Source organism: Corvus moneduloides, chromosome Z (genome assembly GCF_009650955.1).
Source record: "Corvus moneduloides isolate bCorMon1 chromosome Z, bCorMon1.pri, whole genome shotgun sequence".
Taxonomy (NCBI): domain Eukaryota; kingdom Metazoa; phylum Chordata; class Aves; order Passeriformes; family Corvidae; genus Corvus; species Corvus moneduloides.
The window spans coordinates 7717084-7737747 of NC_045511.1; the positions used below are offsets into that span (position 1 = coordinate 7717084).

At 41.4% G+C, this 20664-nt stretch overlaps 1 protein-coding gene across 1 annotated transcript; it reads right to left on the minus strand.

The window, feature by feature from the left end:
- Positions 1-989: 989 nt before the first annotated feature.
- On the minus strand, positions 990-20616 carry SNX18 (sorting nexin 18). The gene is made up of 2 exons (XM_032096431.1): positions 18939-20616; positions 990-1858 (listed from the first exon to the last, which is right to left on the minus strand). The coding sequence occupies exons 1-2, from the start codon at positions 20482-20484 to the stop codon at positions 1605-1607; spliced, it is 1800 nt and encodes a 599-aa protein (XP_031952322.1). The 5' UTR covers positions 20485-20616; the 3' UTR covers positions 990-1604.
- Positions 20617-20664: the final 48 nt, after the last annotated feature.

Sequence of the window (20664 nt, forward strand, 5' to 3'; positions counted from 1 at the left end):
TTCCTTTCAAAGTTTTGTTATTTTTGTTTAGGAGGAAAAAGATAGGATAAACAAAAACCCTCTTTCATACTTGTTGGGGTCCCTCCCCTGCCGTGCAGCCCTGGGAGAGGGGCCCTGAGGGCACAGACACGGGGCTTCCCTGCCCCTGCTCAGCCTCGTTCCCATGGGTTGGTTTGTGTTCCCTGCGCGGGCAGAAGGACCCTTGGTCCCGTGACTGGAACAGTTCCTCGGCAGAGCCCCGGCCATGCGGCTGGAGAAATAAACATCTCTGAAACAGCTATCAAGAATCTGTCTGTCCATATATATTTCCTTTCCACGGGACTCCTGGTTTGATATATGCGTGTTGCAGGATCCCCACTGCAACACATACTGACCTATAAGAAGGAAACCAATAGGTAAGAAATACAGACTTCAGACTTAATTCAAGGGAAATAAGCCATAAACCTCTTTAAAAGATAGTGTTTACATATATATAAATGCACCCTGCTTGTCAAAAATATTCATACAAAAATTAAGACAATTGTTAATTCTTAAGTGTTACAAACATAAAAATGCCACCTGTTTTCCAAGTCAGTTCAGCCAAGACTTCAGATCATTTATATCACTGAACATCCCCGAAAACTTTTAACTTAGTAAACTAATGAATCACAGTGGATTTTCAACTCAGACAACTGGCAGTGCAGATGCAAGTCTGAAGTTAAACTGAATCAGCAACTAAACAAAGAGCAAATAATCTGAAACTTAAAAAAAATGTTGCAGCCACATAGCTTGCATTAATATCCCCTTGATATATGCAATTTTTATTAGGCTAACTCTTCAAATATCCACTCACAGTAACACTATATACCAAAAAAACCCACCCCTCACTGTATTATTTATTTCAGAAAGGGAATTAAGTGGTGTACTTTTGTACATGTGCTTAACATCCTAGTACATGTAACAAGTAGTCTCCATTTTCAGGGAAAGTGTGAATAAATTTAAGTTCTCCCTTTTGAGCCAACACTGGTCATAAGAAAGTATGCAAACTGGATGGCAGCTGTTTTTTTTCCAGTCAGTGAGAGGTTTCATCATCAGTTCCCATCATAGGCATCAACCCTTCATTCATTCAATCATAAAAATGTGACTTACTAGAAAAGGAAAAATAGAGTCTAAAGGCACAGAATCACATAGCTGCTCTAGTAGGAGTCTGTAAACAGAGAATTGTTTGAATTTAGGAAATCCAAATCTAGGAAAGTAAAAAGGCATCTGAAGCAGGCTTTTATCTAGCCAACTTCCTTAAATACCCAAAGGGCTTTGAGGTCTACGAAGTATGCACTAAGATACCATATTTCAAAAAGCAATAAGGCAAATAGTATATTCATTATTTCAAAAGAGTTACAATGGTGTAGGCATACACAATATAACTTAGTTACAATGCGTGGTACTGTTTCTACTACATAGCCCTATAACTGTTTCCTTTCTACATAATCGGAGATTAAACCCGGGTTCTAGGTGAACACAAACCCATCCTTGTACCGCCATCTACCACTGGCAACAGCTCTTCAGCAGCATTTGCTCTGCTGCCTGGGTCATGTTTGTGCTGAGCAAAGTCCACAAATCAGAGATTAAACACTGTCATACTTGTGAAGAGCTTCTTCTAGCTTTTGTGTCACTTTTTGAAAAAAGAGTATTTGCTGTTGCAAAAAATGCTGCATCTGTGATTTAAAGTCCCTCACACGAATTTTGTGGAAATGATTAATTTCTGCAAGGGTTGCAAAAGAAATAATGTTACAACGTTCTTGAATGCCCTCAGCTTTTTGGAGCTCCATCTTCCCCTCTTCCACGTGCCGCTTACTCTCCTTTACTTTGGTAAGGGCTCCTGTGTAAAGAACAAAACAAAACTGTGAGGACCATGTACACTTGACTACTGAACTTTAACAAGTGATTTAATAACAACAAGGATTTGTATAAGGCTTATTCTCAGTGTATTTATAGGTGTGCATATATATATATGTGTGAATGAAAAGGAATAAAATAAAAGCTTTTTAATGTAAGAAAAATCACAGATCAGTGGATCCTGTGTAAAAAATAAAACTGAACACTTTTTTAAGGCTCAAGCATTCAAAAGATACTAAAACATCCTATTTCACAACCTTAAAAATCAGATGGAGTCCTTCAGAGAATAACACTATCATTATACAAGTAGCGGAGTAAGTGAAAGCACAAGAAAACTAGTCAGACCAATTTAAGCCTACATAAACACCAGAAAAATAACTTTGTTAATAACTGGACTATATGAAATATCCTTTTTTCCCAATCCTTGTGAAATATCAAAAGCAGATCTTAATACACAAAATCTTGTCAATACATGTTTTTGCTTTTACACCAGAGATAACTCCAAAATTAATTACTGAGTACTAGAGAATCTAAAAGTTTATCTCAAAGTCAGAGATGCCCAGGTTGACCTTAAGCAGTGCTGTGAAAGCTAGTAGAAAAGCAGTTACAGAACTGACAGTCCTTCTCCAAATAGCTAATTAAATCACACGCATACTACAAAGGCAAAGTATCACCCAAAACAGACCTACCCAAACCAGATCCATAAAATGATAGAATACCAAGATACCTCTTAAGACATTCATATTCTTGGACTCAATTTCCCACAGAGCAACTTCTTTGCTTTAAACATTATACACTTATTTTATTTGTATAACTAAACCAAATCAGTAGTACCGCTTTTATCATCTCACTAGATTCTTGCTCCTTTAAATATTTGTAATATCGTAACTCTCCTTCCAGATTACACTTCTTACATGTGACTACAGCGTGCTGCCTGAAGGCCAAGGGCAGTGTCTATCTCTGGGGGCTGCAAGGCAGAGGCAGTGTTCCACACCTTCCTGGCTCCCATGACATGACAGTATGATGGCTAAGAGCTTGGCACTGGCTGCTTCTGCTGACTGACTTCATCATCTTCAGCCTGGCTCCAAAAACACCACTGAAAAACCTTTTCCACATGCAGTAGTGCCAGCAGTGGCGCTGTGCCAGAAGATCTGTATGTTGTCCTCTAAGGAGTAAAGAATCTGTGAGGTAGGGTACGCTCTGAAAAACATTTAATCCCTTCTCCTACAAAAAGAACGCTCCTTTCAACAAACTTAACCAGTCTTAGCAAAAAATTTTTCTGCGCTCTGTGGGCACAACAGGAATCCATGCACAGCTGTGAAAAACAGAAATTTGGGACTTACTGGAAGCCAGATGTAGCTAGTTAAATAAACATGACAACTCTTCAGTTGTCATGTGGGAAACAGCTTTAGATGTTATTTCTAGAATGACCAAACTGGAAAAGAATACTGAAATTCACAGCATCAGCAGCTCAAAGCATAAATAAGCTCTGGAGCATGTATAACCTTCAGACTATAAATAAAAATATGTAATAAAAAACATACATTACCAAACACTATTGCCCTCCAGACTAGATATACTATGCAATTTTTTGCTGTTAAAAAAAAAAAAGGGAAAAAGATTTATAATTAGGGAAGGAATCCAATGGGAAAAGGTACAATCATTAACACTGCTCTCTTAACGCATATGGATCATATTGGTCCTGTAGTGGCATTTCCTTTAAAACCTGGACAGACTACACCCAGATGTCAGCAATATATGACAAAACTCATACATATGCTTAAGTATAAACTTGCTTGGGGTTTTTTTGAAATGCCTTTAAATGAAGCACTTAATTATTAGTCATATAATTAATCTTAAAATAACTACATAGAGGGAAAATCTTATTTTAGGACAATCAAGGAATCCTCCTTAAACACAGGGAAAAGAAAAAACAAAACCAAACCCATGTGCTTTGCTTTAAGAAGCAATTAATCATTTGTTTTAAAACGTCATTTTTAAGCTGTTCAGCATCTACTGAAATTTGCAGGACTTAGTTTAGCAAATCGTAGTAAAAAAGTGCTGTTAGTTTTCATGGCTTTGAAAGCGGCTTTAGTAACAAAAAAACCCCAAATTTTCTCCAGACACCTTTTCATAATCTACAGTTCTTGTATTTTAATCTATGTGAGCAAAACCCTGAGCTGAAACAGAGATTTACTGATGTGGAAAGTTCAGTGATTCATCCTATGGTGAACAAGAGGAAAAGGACAGGGAACTGGGGACTGGAGAGCAGCCCCTTGTGCACATCCCTCTTAAAGAGAAGGGTCTTGCACAGAGATGCCTAACTAGGGCATGGTAACCCCTAAGGACTCCCAGCTCACAACTCCTGACCTACTGCACCCCAGGCTGTACACCATGAACTCCTCCAACTCCATCTTCACTAATTGATCCATCACACTCAGCGCCTAATCCAGCACTTCACAGCTCCTGCTGCCACCCTTGTGGAATGTTGGGGTGAGCAAGGCCCCGCAGTCTAAAAGTACACCTGCAGAAACTTCTCCTTGTTTCTGATTTTAATTATGTGAATACCAAGTATTTGTTCAGACAATCAAAAAAAGCAAGATATATTAAAAAAAAAAAAAAAGGCAGAATCACAGCAGTCCCAGAAAAGGCTAGCACATATTTTAGGAAAAAGAAACAGAAGGAGCCACCTCCCAGTGCATATTGGCTCAAGGAAGCCTCCTGCTGAGTTCATGCCTGGGATAAATACACACCATCCCTGTTCCCAGAGGGATGGATTACATAAAAATAAATTACTGGGGTTTTTTTTTAGATCCAGATGTACAGATTCTGTACAATCTTGCTCATGCATTTAAAGTCTGGTCTATGGAAAAGACCTTCTGTCAGGAATCATGTTCTAGTGATCAGGACTAGCTTTCAAGCAAGTGAAGAGGGCCTGGATTAAAAATCATACAAAAACTGTGCTACATCTCTTTCTGTTCTAAAGGTGGGGAAAAGCATATACGAAGGATGTTTATTGCCCAAAGCCTTACATTAAACAGATGCTGGTGCTCACTGAATGCAGCTAAGGGCTTAAAAGAGACTCAGATTTCAGTCCTTGTTTTGAAATATGAGATTAGACAACACAAAATGATATAAACACGTTTAGCGAGGGACATTTGTGCTAGCAAAATTTGTGCTAGTGTATTGTGCTAGAAGCCAAGAAAACAGGGACAATAGAGTTTCTGATAGAAAGAAAGAATTTCAAGCCATAAAACACAGTACAAAAACAGCAACTTAAATGAATGCTGAGGAGTTATAAGGAAAAAAAGAAGTGTATTGAGACAGTAAGCTACTCATGCAAACATGAGATTGCTATGAGGTAGGAAGAGTTATATACAATCAGGGAAAAAGAAAACAAAACCAACTTAACCTGAGAGCACTCAGGTTTGGGTCAAACAGTGTATTTTCACATCATCTGCAGTTTTATTCCAGTAACAAATGTTCTGAGAATGTGTGAAGAGTCAGCTAAGGATGGGTTTGGATCCATACACTCACTCTTCCTCCACACAGGAAGTACACATGTACTCCTATGAATCCATGCTGATGCATATGTGTGTCCAAGTCCAAGTTGCACTGTGCAATGTGGCCAGAAGGCAAAAGTTTGGGGGCTCAGCTCTTGCAGACTGCAATCCAGACTGCTTTTCACTCAACTCCTTGGTCTCCCTAGGAAGGCAGGCCTGCCAGCATATGCAATCAGAAGCCAAAGAACAGCGATACCTGCTAGGGATGTACCATCTTCCCCTTTCCACCTCTTATCAAAACACCCAAACATCAGCTCTCAAGTGCTGCATGCAACAAACGGGAGTGAAACATCAGCTGTGTCTGAAGCTACTAATCCACACAAAATTCTGCAGGGCACGAGCCCTTTTTTTGCTCTCTGTTTGCACAGTGTTTACTACAATGACATCTGTTTCATGGCTGGGCTTGGTCCATTCTTAAAAAATACAAACAGTACATTGCTGTAGCAGCAATGATTTAACTGGATACTGTAATGCTGCATATGGATGAAACACAAACAAGCATCAGCTCAACGCTGCTGAATACAGCACCTGAAGCAGTGGTCAGTGACTGTTAAAGTCACTAGGGTCTGAAATTCACAGTCTCAAGAACCCATTAAGTCACCAGTGCATAGAAGTCTTCAGTATCTCACTTCAAAACACTCAGCTTGAAAACTCACCCAGCTTGTAAGAGCCAGCAGGTTTATTTTTTATATCCTATGATTGTAATGCCTTTATCACTGCAGTTATTAAAGTGTTTCTTTCACTTCAGTGATGAATTATGCTAAAACAGAGCAAAGACACTTCTTTTTTCTTACAATCTCTCAGCAGTTGCACCTCAGAAATCTTGTGCAAATAAGACAGACGATCTATGCAATAAATATTTCACCTTTCTACTATCAGCAAGCTACAAAATAACGTTTAGTGCACTACTCACTAGAAGGTAAAACAACTTACATTTCCCCACCATTCATCTGTCCAGCACATTAAATCATCTAGTAGCATGATGTGCCCTTCAAAGCACATTAATGAAGGGAGAGCTTTGAACCTGTCGAACAACTCTCTTTGTTTTACTTTTCTTACAAGATACTGCTATAATCTAGACACCATCTCTAATGGAAAGGGAAAAAAATATATTCATGATGCTGCTTTCATAAAAGGATGTAAAAGCAGATAAAGTAACTAGAACTGTTTTCTTTTTCCTTACTTAATTATAAGATTATTTAACTACAGCTCTTTGCTTAAAGATTTGAAAAAGCAAACCCTGGGTGGCTCACATGCATGGAAATAACATTATTTCTAATCCAGCAGAGTGCTGCCAGAGCAAGTTGGTCTACATGGTTGTCCCTCTAACCCCCTAGCAAAGATGTTGTTACAAGATGTCTCAAATGACTAATCTAATGAAAGAATGCAACTGGCCTGGGGAGAGAGATGCTTAGCTTTATCAATGGCTTAGCTATGTGATCCAGGTCAGCCCTGGGTTACACAATCATTAGCTCCAACACAAGGGAAGTTGCAGAAGCATTTCAGGAGTGTCCTGGTCTCAGCTAGGGTAGAGTTAATTTCTTCTAGTAGCCGTTACTAAGTAGCTGTGTTTTGGATTCAGAATGAGAATGGTGTTGATAACATACTGATGTTTGGGTTTTTGCTAAGGCATGTTTATTCCAAGTCAAGGACTTTTTTTTCCACCCTCCTCCTCACTGGCAGAGCATGAGAGGAGGTACACAAAAGAAACTGGAAGGGATCATAGTTGGGGCAGGTGACTGGAACTGACCAAAGGAATATTCCACACCACAGAAGTCATGCCCAGGATATAAACTGGGGGCAGTTACCCAGAAGCACAGCAGATCTGGCTTTGGGAAGGGGGGTCTGGCATCGGTCAGTGAGTGGTGAGCAATTGCACTGTGCATCACCTGTTTGTTTCCTTTTTATTATCATCATTATTATTATTCACCATTATTATTGCATTTTACTTTAGTATCAGTCAATTATTAAACTGTTCCTATCTCAACACACAAGCTTTACCTTGAGTCTCCTCCTCATTCCACTGGGGCTGGGGTGGAGGTGGGGGGGGGGAGTGGAGAGGAAGAGAGGAAGAGGTTGAACAAGTGGCTGTGCAGTGCCTAATTTCCAGCTGTGCTTAAACCACGACAGTGAGGTAACACATAATGTGAAATCCTACTACGAAAAAAGCCCCCAAACTTCTCCCTCTCAACTGCAAGTGAAATAGTTTGTAACCAGAGATTTTGCTACACTGACAGATTATTTTCTTAAGAATGCTCTGAGCACTGATTAACAAAAGAAGCCTACACTGAGATTCTGCAAATTCTTTACATTTTCTGGCCAAGATTTATAATGGAAAGCAGCATAATAGGAATTTGCCTGAAATTAAAACCAGAAGACTTTTTCAGTAGAGACTGAACTAAAAGGAATGTCACAGGCAAAAAGTACCATTACAGTTATTAATACTGGAATGAGTTGCTTTTTTTAAAATCTACAGGTTTACAGCAAAAAAAAAAAGCAAGTGATTTTCAAAACCAAAGGCAAAATTCTGCTACTTGTTTTTGGTAAGTGCCAACGCAACAGTTTTTAAACACAGCCTTTGTGTTTAAAAGATGATATTCTTCTCCTTAAGGGCACAAAACCACTTTAACAACATTCCCTTTTCCACAGTGAAATGTCAGAAGTATAAAACTCAAATACATCAAACTGCAATACTTTAGTATTACAGGGGGTTTTGTGGATACATGAAAATGGCTATAATGCTTTTAGAATCTGCAGCCTAACAATAGTCTAAGAAGTAAGGTTTGTGTTTTATTATTTTGCTGCCCATTGCTCAAAAAAGAGCCCAGAATAACATAGTACTATCCTGTAAATGTAGATTTATAAATTACAGTACTCTGCTGATATCTAGATCAACATTGACTGACTGCAGTTATTAACATCAGACATAATTATGTGTTCTTTCAGTTACCCTGCTGCAAAGCTTATTGAAAGTTGACACTCAAAAGTATATTCTTCAGTTCAAACTGAAGTCACTTTTTAATGTACACAACCAAGAGATCGCACACAAATAAAACAGTCTTTGCTAGAGATTTCAGAAAGTTAATTCGTTGTAACCTCATCTGATGATCTTAACTTATAAATTGATTTAATTAACGTAAACCAAATTAATGGTACTAGAATGCACAGTGTAAAATGACAATTTTTCAAAACTACCAGGGTTACTGGCCACTATACATGTCTAACTAATACTTCTAAAATTTTAAATAATATGATTATTAAGATCTGATTAGACTCATCAAGCATACATCTGCTGGTTAGTGTACACACACAGAGGAAGAGCATACAGAGCCGATTTACTTATCCAAATCTACAAGGACTGTAATCATACCTGTGTATGGTCAGAGAGTCTAAAATGATTACACTATTGAAAACATATTTAAATTTCCATACTGCCAATGGGCATTTCAGTTCCAGAGTACCCCAGTGAAAACTACAAGCTTTGGTGTACAGCACCTCCAGCACAAATGTTTTGCTGGACCATGCTATGTGAGCATATGCCATACTTTGCCTTTGGAAGTGTTTATAACAGAAAGTGACAGCAAGATGGTCAAATAAATGAAAGAAACATTATAGAATTACCATTTTAATGCATCTACTGTCTCACATCATGACATTAACAAAATTTTAAAATACCCCAACAAAACATAATGCTACATAGGTAGCCACATTGAAAAAGTATGTAAAATGAGATGAATATTTTCCATTCAAATCTTGAATGCAGTGACGTCAAAACTGTTATCTTTTGATGTATTGTACACCAGCAGTGTTTTAAGCAAACAAATGACCTTATTTTAGCCACTAAAGTATGTTTAAACTGTGTTCGTGAATAGTTTTGACTTTACAAGTACCTACAGTGATGTCTGACAGGAGGCCCACCAGGAATCATTTGATTGTAAAATACAGCTGAACTATGTGTACAGCTCTCTGTTATCACAAATATAGTATTTTGCACCACAGTCTGAGAGGCAAATGCTAACTAATGCCGGGTTTGCCCAGTTCTGTACTTTTTGGCACTCACATGTACCATTTAAAACAGTTTTCCTTTGGTATGGTTTCAGCTGGCAGTGCAGACTGGAGGGACAGAAAAGAGCAAAACATAAACCAGGCTGGTCACCAGAAACACAGTACATTTGCCCATTAGAAAGTTAGTCATGTTTTTCAGGACCACACTTGAAAATTTAAGCAATTGGAATTTGCAGAAGTACCAAGATGAAACCTTTCAGTCATTTTTAGTACTTCTCATTAGTTTACATCTAACTGGGGCATCAAACGAGCTTTTAATACAGAACTCTGCTTTTCCAGAATTGGAGTTGGTCTATTATAGTTCAGTTGACACAGGTTCTGAACACTAATTTTTCCAAATAGGATGCCAAGAACAAGCATTTTATGTTAGAAAGATGTTACAGACTTTTAACAGATTTTGTAAATGCTCTGTTCACAATGTTGACTTCAAAACAACAACCATAAGAAGTTATGCTGTGCATGGGTAATAGAAATTAATTTTCAGTAGAACTGGTTAACAACAAATGAGCAGAAACGTCTCCTCCTCCTCCTCTCCAATATGGATGTAAGCACTATTACATTAAATCGTGACTTCTGTTAAACTTTTTGTAAGGTTCATGGTATGTGGATGGACAAGGGAAGACAGGTAACGCTGTGTATCAATGTCCATACACTATTACTGAGAGAAGTAAGTATAAATGCAAGTTCCACTGACTCTTACATCACTGCTTTATTGGGGCACAATGAAACACCTGCTTTTGAATGTTGTTTTCTCTTAAGGCAAAAAGAAAAGCAAAGAACAAGCACAACTTATGATGTTTGCTTGTCCATCATCATCTGCTTAGCTCCACTACTGTCCTAAGATGAGCAAATAAAACATGTATAGACAGTTTAACATAAACTCATAAGAAAAGAGGCAAGATGCAAATAAAATGCAGATGCTGGTTTACTTTATCCTAGTACCCTTTAATTGCCCTCTCTTAGATATCTGAATGCTGCAGTTTTCCTGTAAGGACAAAAAGAAGTACAATTCCTGTTGCAGAAAAAATATTCAAGGTAAGCCATCATTAATGTAAGCAATAAAAATATTTTATATAGTACAAAAGCAAAACATGTGGAAATTATAATAATATAATCTACACTCCTACTATTTCAAAGAAAAGCTTCTTTAATATACTATACTGCTAGTTAGCCAGCATAGCTATTCATGCATATAAAGATTCAAAATAATAAAAATTCTAAAAAAAATTAGAAAAGTAAGTTGCTTTTTACCATGGGACAACAAAGCAGTATACACTCCAAATCACAGGATGAACCTGCTTTTCACACTGTTAATGAACTGCACGTAGGTATAAAAAGGGTAGCTTAGTTCATTATGGTTACAGAAGTTGTCCACCCATGATGTGTACCTACTTAAAACAAAGGCTGAAAACATCACATTTCTTCCTGTTCTGCTACAGCAACAACCCAAAGTCACTGGCAAGAACTGCACAGGATTGTTTAAATGTTTGGTGGGGGCTTTTTTTTGTTTGGTTTTTTTTCCATTTTATTTAAGTCCTCATGGCCTTCATGAAAGATACAAACAAGACTGTGTAGAAAGCATGTGCCATTTGTTTGCCCTAGTTCCCTGATAAGGCTCATGTCTGGGGTCTCAGCCAAATGTAATTTCCTACTTTTTTAATTAAAATTTTCAAATTCTGTGCTATTTGAACCAGGCAATTTAAAATACATAAGGTGCCAGCTGGATAAGCTTATACAGTCTGCACTTATTGACTTGGCACTTTAACTGTTCAAACAAAGTTAACAATGAAGTCACGGAAAGATGCTGGAAAGGCTGGAACACGTCCTTGTTTCAAAGGTGACTTACAAACTGAAAAAATCAGTCAGCTTGTTTGTTTTTGATAACGTGCTAACAAAGAATTGGAAGAACTCTGGGACCTTCTTTATATTTTCAGTCTACCAATTCTTGTCTTCTGTATTTGGATTGAAGCCCCTTCAGCCAGACCAGGAACACTCAGAGCTGCAAGAGAATCATCCTACTATCTAGATTCTTTGTGTGTCTCTCAAAAGGCACTACTTTGTTTTTGAAACAGAATTATTTCTTCCTTCTACAATGTAATCTTGAATTTTTCAATGTTCAATACACTGTTCTACAACTTCCTAGTTGCTCACGGGGCCTTCCCAGTAGACAAGGCCTTACTGCTTGTGGTGAGCACAAAATATGTGGCATTTTCTGTGATGTGACTAAAAATCTGATGAAAATTTATATTTATTTAAATATGCACTGCCTGCAGTCAAACCTAGAGGTGTTAGCTCCAATCAAAACTTCTCCTGTTAGGACTAAGGGGATAGACTGGATAGACTTTCTGGTGCGCAGTAATGCATGTATAGTCTCTCCCATGGAAGGAAAAGCTATACTCATCCTCTCCTACCAGCAGGTTTTTAAAAAAAACAAACCCGTGTTTTATTAGCCATGAAATGTCTCTCTGTTACTGAAGGTGTATAATATCAGACTAGCTTCAAAAGGTAATAGGAAAAAAACCCATCAGGACAGTATGAATCTTGCTCCCCTAGAAAGCTACAGAGATTGTGGGGGAGTGGAAAAGAAAAAACAATCATACATTAAGAAGAGCCATACATCTTTCAGAGACAGGGCATAGAAGTCCTTTTTTTTTTTTCCTCTTCCTGTTTAATTTTCTTCAAGTAAAGCTACCACTCAATTTTAGTCATTTACTCTTGTCCTCTGATTTCACACACACTAAAGCAGCTGTAATTTTATACAGTTTCTAAATGTGAAGATTCTTTCACATTTTAGCTCCATTTCCTTAAGGTTACCTTCAAATATTGGGAGACAATATTGAGTAATGCAGCAGCAAGCAGACAGTGTTACATCATCACTGTAACAGCTATGGGGAGGCTGACATGGCAAAAAATACAAGTCATCCTGGTGCAGTACATCCTTTCTCACCAAAGTTCTTACACAGATGAAGTGCCCATCTCTTTTTACTGCTCTAAGGGTCATCTGGCTAGGATTACATGCCTGGCTCTTAACCAGCAGCTACCTGAGTTGAAGCCCATGCAAAGTATATGCATCTGAGGGACAGAGGAGGAAAAAACCCTAAAAGGTGGATAAAAGCAGAAACAGTGATGAAAAAACCCATTCGTCTGCACAACAAATTGAAGAGCTTAGGAAGTAAGCATGAGAGAAAAGCACTGCTTTTACACTGTGATATAAAATTTTAGGTGCCAATATTAACCAGTCTGATTAATTCATTAATACAAATACCACTCCTTCCCTCTCGGGGGAAGAGGGAGAAGGAAGCTGAAAATGTTAGAGAGTTCCAGATTCCAGTGCTGTTTGAGTTTTCTGGTGCCTTAAATTTTGATGCACTTCTGTCTGGATAGATTTTTCATCTACAGTTTTGTAAGATATTCTAAAAACACACCCAGTGCATTCTTTAAAGCCTATGTCTAGAATTAAGTTTGCTTCAGGTAAATAAGATCATTTACCTTATTTTACTTTTCACAAATAGTGACCAAGAAACAAGTAAATCATTCAGGTTATTTTTAAAAATAATTCTCTTAAATCCTGGCATGCAAAGGAAATGGAATTGCCTGTATCTTAGGAAACATTTAGAACCACTTTCTCAGATCTCTTATAAAACCCATAACCAGAAGTTTGTCAAACACTAACATCATAATGTTAAGAGAGAGAAGAAATCTGGAAAGCACAGATGAAACAGCATGTTAGTACTTCTTCCACTTTATGAATCACAAGAGGCCAATTACAGTAATTCCTCAAACAAAACTTGAAAGAAAGAAATCCAAAATGCCCCAAACTTCTCTACTTTCACTAAGCAATATGAAGACAAGAGAGCCAGACAAGAATGAGCTAGAATACTAGCATATGCTGTCTCCAATTCTCACAAGTGCACAAATTTTCTGAACCTGAACTTGCATGGGCCTGCAGTGAGCATTTGTGTTGAAGATTACTGAAGTAGGAAGATTGCATCAAATTGAGTGAAGCTTTAGCAATTAATACGTAGAAATTATTTCACCAAGAATGCCTAGGGAATTTCCCCAAGTAGACCTTAAATGCATAAAAGAGAAGGTATTATCCATTACAAATAGGAAGCTGCTTTTCTTCTCAAAATTAAAAAACCTGAACCAGTATTTCTTGAAAGATACACCAGTTCTACAATAAAAAATTACAAAATGCAGCTGAATTTTTTGAGCCCCTGGAACTTGATATCCCTCTTCTGCAAATGTCTTGCCGGAGGCTAAAGAAAACTGCGTACAAGTGTATCTGTCTAATATGTATCTTTCATTCCAAAAACCCACGTACGTGCCCAAGAAAATTCTCACGCAAGCACTTTAGAAGCATTTACCTACAAGGGGTTGAGGGATGGATTCATCAAAGAGTTGGTGAATCTAGGGCGTTAAGAAGCTTCAGACACCACTCTGCCATCTACCCTATCCAGGCACCAGTTTTCCCCAATCACTTAGTTTTTCAAACAAAACTTATCGAACAAGAAGTTCTTGTAAGGGATGTATGCCTTGGTACTGATATGCTCTATACTAGCCTCAGTGGGACTCTCAAACCAAGCATTTCCAGATGGAAATGTGGGGTTTCCAACTTGGCACATTCTTTGCTGTAGGGTTCAATCCAATGAATCATCAGACCCGGACTAGGTTGTATATGAAACCAGGAGAGGTCTCTCTCAAAGCATTGACCAAGCTGATCCTCGACTGGCATGTGGTACAGAAATGTTCAAATACTTCCTTTGTCTCTCCTGTTGCAGGAACTTTAACTCTTCCTTCCCTGCAGAAATTTCCTTAAACATTAGGAACTCAAGATGAAAGAAAAGGAATCTTGTAAAAGAGAAGAGGAAAAGGAATCTTGTAAAATCTCCTATTGAAGCTATTGCCATTTCATAAAATGTCAATTAACAATATTAATAAGATAATGAACAGTTTGAAAATATTCCCACAGTCTGTTGGTTCACGTTTTACACAAATTACACAAATCAGATCACATACGATGTCCTCAGCACAGAAGGCAGAAAGACCTGAATCCCAGATCAATTAAAAGCACAACAGTTAACACATTTTCCTGGTAACATGCAGACAAAGCAACAGCAAGGCTTACATGGCTTTGATTCATAATTTTAGGGAAAAAGACAAAGCCCACATAGAGGGAAAGTTTTATCTGTGGCTCTTTTTGCAGAACTTGCAGAAAGTTTTCAAACAAAACCTCAAACACGCAAAGTTCTCAGTCCATAGCACAAAATGCACTTAAAAATCACGTTAGCAGCTCTTCAGCTAACTGCAGTACAGCAAAAGCATAACAGGACAAGGCAGTTAAAATTACAGAATCACAGACTATGCTGAGTTGGAAGAGACCCCCAGGTATCACTGAGTTCAACTCCTAGCCCTACACAGGACATCCCAAGAGTCACACCATTTGCCCAAGAGCTATGTCCAAACGCTTCTTGAAATCTGTCAGGCTTGGTGCTGGGACCACTTCCCTCAGGAGCCTGTTCCAGTGCCCAAAAACCCTATGGGTGAAGAACCTTTTCCTAATACCCAGCCTAAAACTCCCCACACAACTTCAGGCCATTCCCTTGGGTCATGTCATCAGTCATACATAGAAGGGATCAGTGTCTGCCCCTCCTCTTCCCCTCACAAGGGAGTTGTAACTGCAATGAGGTCTCCCCTCAGTCTCCTTCTCTCCAGGCTGAACAGAACAAGTGACCTCAGCTGTTCCTCACAAGGCTTCCCCTCCACACCCTTCAACATCCTCGTGGCCCTCCTCTGGATGTTCTCTGTTCGTTTAATGTCTTATCCTGTGGCACCCAAAGCTGCCCCAGCACTGGAGGTGAGGCCGCCCCAGTGCAGAGCAGAGGGGACAATCCCCTCCCTTGCCCGGCTGGCGATGCTGTGCCTGATGCCCCCCAGGACACGCTTGGCCCTCCTGGCTGCCAGGGCACTGCTGCCTCATGTTCAACTTGCCACTGACCAGGACCCCCAGGGCCCTTTCCATGGCACTGCTCTCCAGCCTCTCATTCCCCAGTCTGTCCACACTGACTGTCCATACTCCCCAGGGCTGCCCCATGCCAGGTGCAGAATCTGGCACTAGCCCTTGCTGAACTTCACATGGTTGGTGATTGCCTATCCCTCTAATCTAATGTCATCCCCACTCTGATGACACCTCAATCACTGCAACCCTTAGTGCCCAACCCATAAGCCAGTAGCTCACCCACCACAGGATATGTTTGTCCAGCTGTGAGCTGGACACTTTGTCCAGAAGGATACAGTGAGAGGCAGCAACGAAAGCTTTACTGAAATCCAAAAAGATCACATCAGTTGGCTTCCCTTGATCAACTGGGTGGGTTACCCTGTCATAAAAGGAAGTAAGATTCAGTAAGCAGGACTTTCCTTTCATGAAGCTGTGCTGGCTGTGACCAAGGACTGCTTTGTCTTTCAGGTGTTTTTCAACATCTCCCAGAATAATCTTCCCTGTAACTTCACCACACACTGAATTGAGACTGACAGGCCTGTGGTTTCCAGGGTTCTCCCTCCTGCCCTTCTTAAAACTGGGACAATGCTTGCCAGCTTCCGGTCAGCTGGGACCTCTCAGGATTTCCAAGACTGTTTAAAAATCATTGTGAAGGGTTTTGCAATGACATCACCCTGCTCTTTTGGATGAATCCTATCAAGCCCCATACACTTGCAGGGATCCAGCTTGAGCTGAGGGTTGACTGGGAGTTGATCATTCTCACACTCACGGTTCTCCAGCTCTATGCACAGATACAGGCATGTTTTGGATACAGCTGCTTTTGTTTTTCCATCCTTCTTAGGTCCAGGGGAATATGATCTTCAGTTTTATCCAAAGTAAACAATATATTTGCATTATGTAGCAAATAAAAAAAAAGAGCACTACTCCTAATTTCAAGGTTCATCATTTTAAAAGCATGGCTATTTAATTAATGTATCAGTTAGGCTGCTGTTTCTGCTACTTATAAGGGAACTTAGGTGTCATTTTACTGCTTAATGAGGTTGTACACTAGAAAATAAAACCCTTGAAGAAAAACACATCAACTCTATTTTTCAGATGACTTCTTATCACCAACAGACATTTGTATAGTCTACAGAGACAGTATTATTTCTCAAAACTGGCAACCATCCCAGACAGTAAATTTAAAAGAAAGCCTTTATGTTGCAAGAACACCAAACAGTTCATATTTTCCTCTGAAGTTTACAGATTGAAATTTAAAAGCTGTACCATTTTAGAAGTACCTCTTAAGAGTAATAAACCAGCAATATACGGTGTGCAAAACAGGACTCTCAGTTTTCCTCTAGTTTGCTGTCCTGTAGCAGAAACAACAACAAACACATAACCCACACAATTCTGTTCCTGTCACGACCATGGACACTCAAGAGACCAACCTCTCATGCCCATGCCATATTCCTATGACTAGTATGTACCATGGATGATATTGTGAACACAGTGCTAGCCCAGAGGTGCTGGAGCATTAATAGCTGTATGCAGGAGAGCTGGACATTTCTCCAAGCCGCTCCAAGACAGTGCTCTAGCCCAAAATCACCTCTACGTATTTCACGCTCATGCACTGCTCTAGGTATTTACATGAACCTTTCCCAGTTCACCCGTAGGTGCAAAATTCAAACAGAATTACAAAAGAAATAAGGATGGGTTCACTGCATACCTTATTATTCCCAATCCTCTCTTCAAAGCCTTGTTTCCAAAAATACTTCAGTGAAGACCTCCATATAACCTTAAAGCTTGAGGATGCATTATTTAAATACTATATACAGTCTGCTGGATTTTCCAACTAATAAAAGTATCTGTCCCTTTATTTTTTCTAGAAGCTTACAGATAATCCTACTAGATGACAACTCACTTTAACGTGCTCTGCTCCTAAACATGAGGCATTGCCAAGGCGATCCATCTCTCCAAATCTAAAATATTTGAAAGCTGTTATCAGAACACAACACCATAGCAGCTAGCAAAGCAACTCCTCAAATGTTAGGCTTCACACCTCCCCTTCCTGTTCAAAATAAAATTAAGTTTCCACTCACAATTTTTGAGATTTGACAGCAGAATGGAAATCTGACTTAGATGCATGCAATTTTTATGAAAAGCTTATTTTCTTAAATAACAACAAATAGTGCACTTTGTAGCAACTCTCTTTCCTCAGACGTTCCCAGCAGTGCATACCTCTGGAAGCCCATCTTTTTGCTCTGCTAAAAAAAACTTTTCCAACTCCTTCTTTACCATATTTAATGTTCCAGATGCAAAACCCTTGGAAACGCCATGTAAGGACAAAAAGACTGATTTCCCCTGGGTGACAATTCACTTGGGATCCAGAACAAAACTTATTAATCTCCAAAATAATTTTCAACAAAGCTCATGCATTTTCCTGGGTAACTTATGGACGCCTATTTCTGCTGAGCATATGTGATGTTTTCTTGGTCTCTTTTACAGCTCAAATCCCCACACCCTCCTGAACTTTTGAGTTGAAAACTACAGGTAAGGAATATAACATAGAAAAGAATGAATGATGGACTTACCTACTTGCAGTGGTAAAGAGTGCATGACTATCAATAATTTAACAGCAGCATCTCCACATACACAGTACTACAAACTTCTGTTTATCTGAACAAGTGTCATTAGTTACGTAGCAGATGTTTTTTTCATTTTTGAGTTTCTTTCATTCTGACAGATTACAAAGTACCTTACAAATAGCAACCTGAACCTGAAAAGCTTATTTTAGCTAGAAAAATGCTGAAAGGGTATCAGGTGAGCAGCATCTGTTCATGATAATAAGGGCAAAGGTTGAGCAACTCCAACTAAGAACACTGTAGCTGATCATTACTCTTCCAAAGACACCACAAGATGCTTGGCTGAACAGACATGACCCAGCAGCTTTAAACGTCTCATCAGACTGATGCTGCAAAACACATACCTTCACATGCACCTTGAACAGGGCAGTCAATCAGAGGAGTGCCTGCATCTTCATATTACTTCACATTCATTACCTACTAGATGGAGATTTAAGATACCTAATGTAACTCAGAGTAATAGATGTTCCATACCACTTGACTTCCAGGGTTTGTAAACAAGCCTATTAATCTTTAGTGTATCAGCAGTAGAGCTAGATGTGGTTGCTTTCAGAGATATACAGCCAAACACAGCAATCTCTGACCAGCAAAACTCCCAGCTATGTCTAGGCCTTTGACACAGGAAAAAAATTGTCACTGATGTGTTTTTTGTTATTTCTAGCAAGGGTTTACTTACCTGAGTAAACACAGGAAGACTGAACCCAAGGCCAGCAGGACAGACACAGGGCAAATTTAGTCCCTGGTTCCTATATCTGTTGCATATCACTGACACATAAAACTTAAATTGTTTCAGAAAACACATAAGGGTCTTACCTTTCTGCACATGGATGATGTCTGGAAAGTTGGCCAAATGCCCCTGATATAGCGCTAACAAATCCATCACAGGATCTAGGTCCTGCCGGGGCTGATCTGCAAAGAGGTCCCCGATGGCATCATAGGCTTCTGCAGTGAAGGCTATGGCTTGGTTGAGGCCAGCTGAAAAGGCCTGCTGGTCCAGCTCAAATGCCTGACTGAGGCACTTGAAGGAGTGCCCCACCTTCTGGTATTCCTTCTTGAAACCAGTGACTTGTTTGCGGGCAAACTCATTGGCCGTGTGATTAAGTTGCAGGGCACTCTCATCCATCTTCTTGGTGAAGGCTTTGAAGCCATCCACCTGGCTTTCCACCTCCTGCAAGTCCAGGCTGGCTCCAGGGCCTGTGGGGACACTGATGGTCAGAAAAAAGTTGGCACCCACCATCTCGTCCTTCTCAGCCTTGCGCTTGCCCTGTTTCCATGCCTTCTCGTCTGTGCTGGGACAGGTGAGGAAGTGCTGGAAGGCATCACACTGAGCCAGCACCGGGTGGCTGCACATGTGGTCCATCCACCATGCCAAGCCTTTGCGACGTTTGGAGATGAAGTCCTCCTCAAAGCGGCCAGTGGCCTGCTTCTCTGGCAAGTGGGGCACGGAGATTACGGGAAACTTCTCGGCCAGGCGCCCGTAGAGCCAGTCAAAGTGCTTGTAGCGGCGGTGCACCTGCTGCCCGGTGTGGCTGGGCACCAGCTTGTAGGCAATGTAGCTCTTCATGCCCTTGAATTTGGTCTGTTTGGTGGGGTCCTCGATGGAGCACTGGAAGGGGTAGGGGTTCTCTTGCCACTCGGGGCCCCTGGGGCCCAGCACCACGCACAGCTTGTCGCCGTCCTTCACGAAGCCCGACGCCTCGCCCAGCACGAAGGCCTCTCCGCCGGACTTGACAAAGGTGGAGAAGCGATTGAGGTTGCGGCTCACCGTGGCCGAGCTCTTGGCGGCGCCGCCGCCGCTGGGCGGGTGCGAGTGTCCCGGCGGGTGCCCCGCGCCGCGGGGGCCCAGGGACGGCTCGGAGCGGGTGGACAGGCGGTACCGGCCCGAGGCGCCGCCGCCCGCCGCCTCGTAGTCGGGGTAGGAGCTGCCCAGGGCGCCCGGCTCGTCGGCCACCGTGGAGCTGTCGTCCCAATCGTCGTCCCAGTCGTCATCGCTGCCCTGGCTGGGCTGGTAGGAGCCGCCGTAAGGCGGGAAGGGATACCCGGCGGGGGGCGGCGGAAAGGGCTCGGGCGGGGGCTGTTGCGCCGCCGGCTTGAAGGCGGCGGGGGGCGGCAGCGGCTCGAAGCCGCCGACAGGGACGTTGGCGTAGCGGGCGGGCGGCGGCGGCTCGGCGGCGGGGGCGCGGATCACCTGCACGTAGGAAGCCGGGAAGAGCCCGCGGTCCCCGCGGCTGTTGACGCCCTCCAGCCACCCCTCGATGTCCTGCTCGCTACACAGGCTCAGCACCTCGTGCTCCCGCAGCGAGATCTCACCCGGGTTCTCCGACCTGAAGTCGTACAGCGCCCGCGCCCGCAGCGCCATAGCCGCCCCCCCGGGGCGCTCCCTGCGCCGCCGCCCCTCACCGCACCGCGCCGGCGGGGCTGCGGCACCAGAGTGCCGCCGCCTTCGGGCTTCTCGTCCCGCCGGCGGCCTGCCCGGCTGCGCTCCCGGAGCCGCTCCCGGTGCCGGCGGCGGGCGCGGGGCCGGGCCGGGCCGGTCCGT

Bases quoted from the DNA above. Each gene is read 5' to 3' on its own strand.
- SNX18 (XM_032096431.1), bottom strand. From the start codon at position 20,484: ATGGCGCTGCGGGCGCGGGCGCTGTACGACTTCAGGTCGGAGAACCCG. The intron at 1,859-18,938 runs GTAAGACCCTTA...TTCTTTACACAG, and splicing joins CATCATCCATGTGCAGAAAG to GAGCCCTTACCAAAGTAAAG.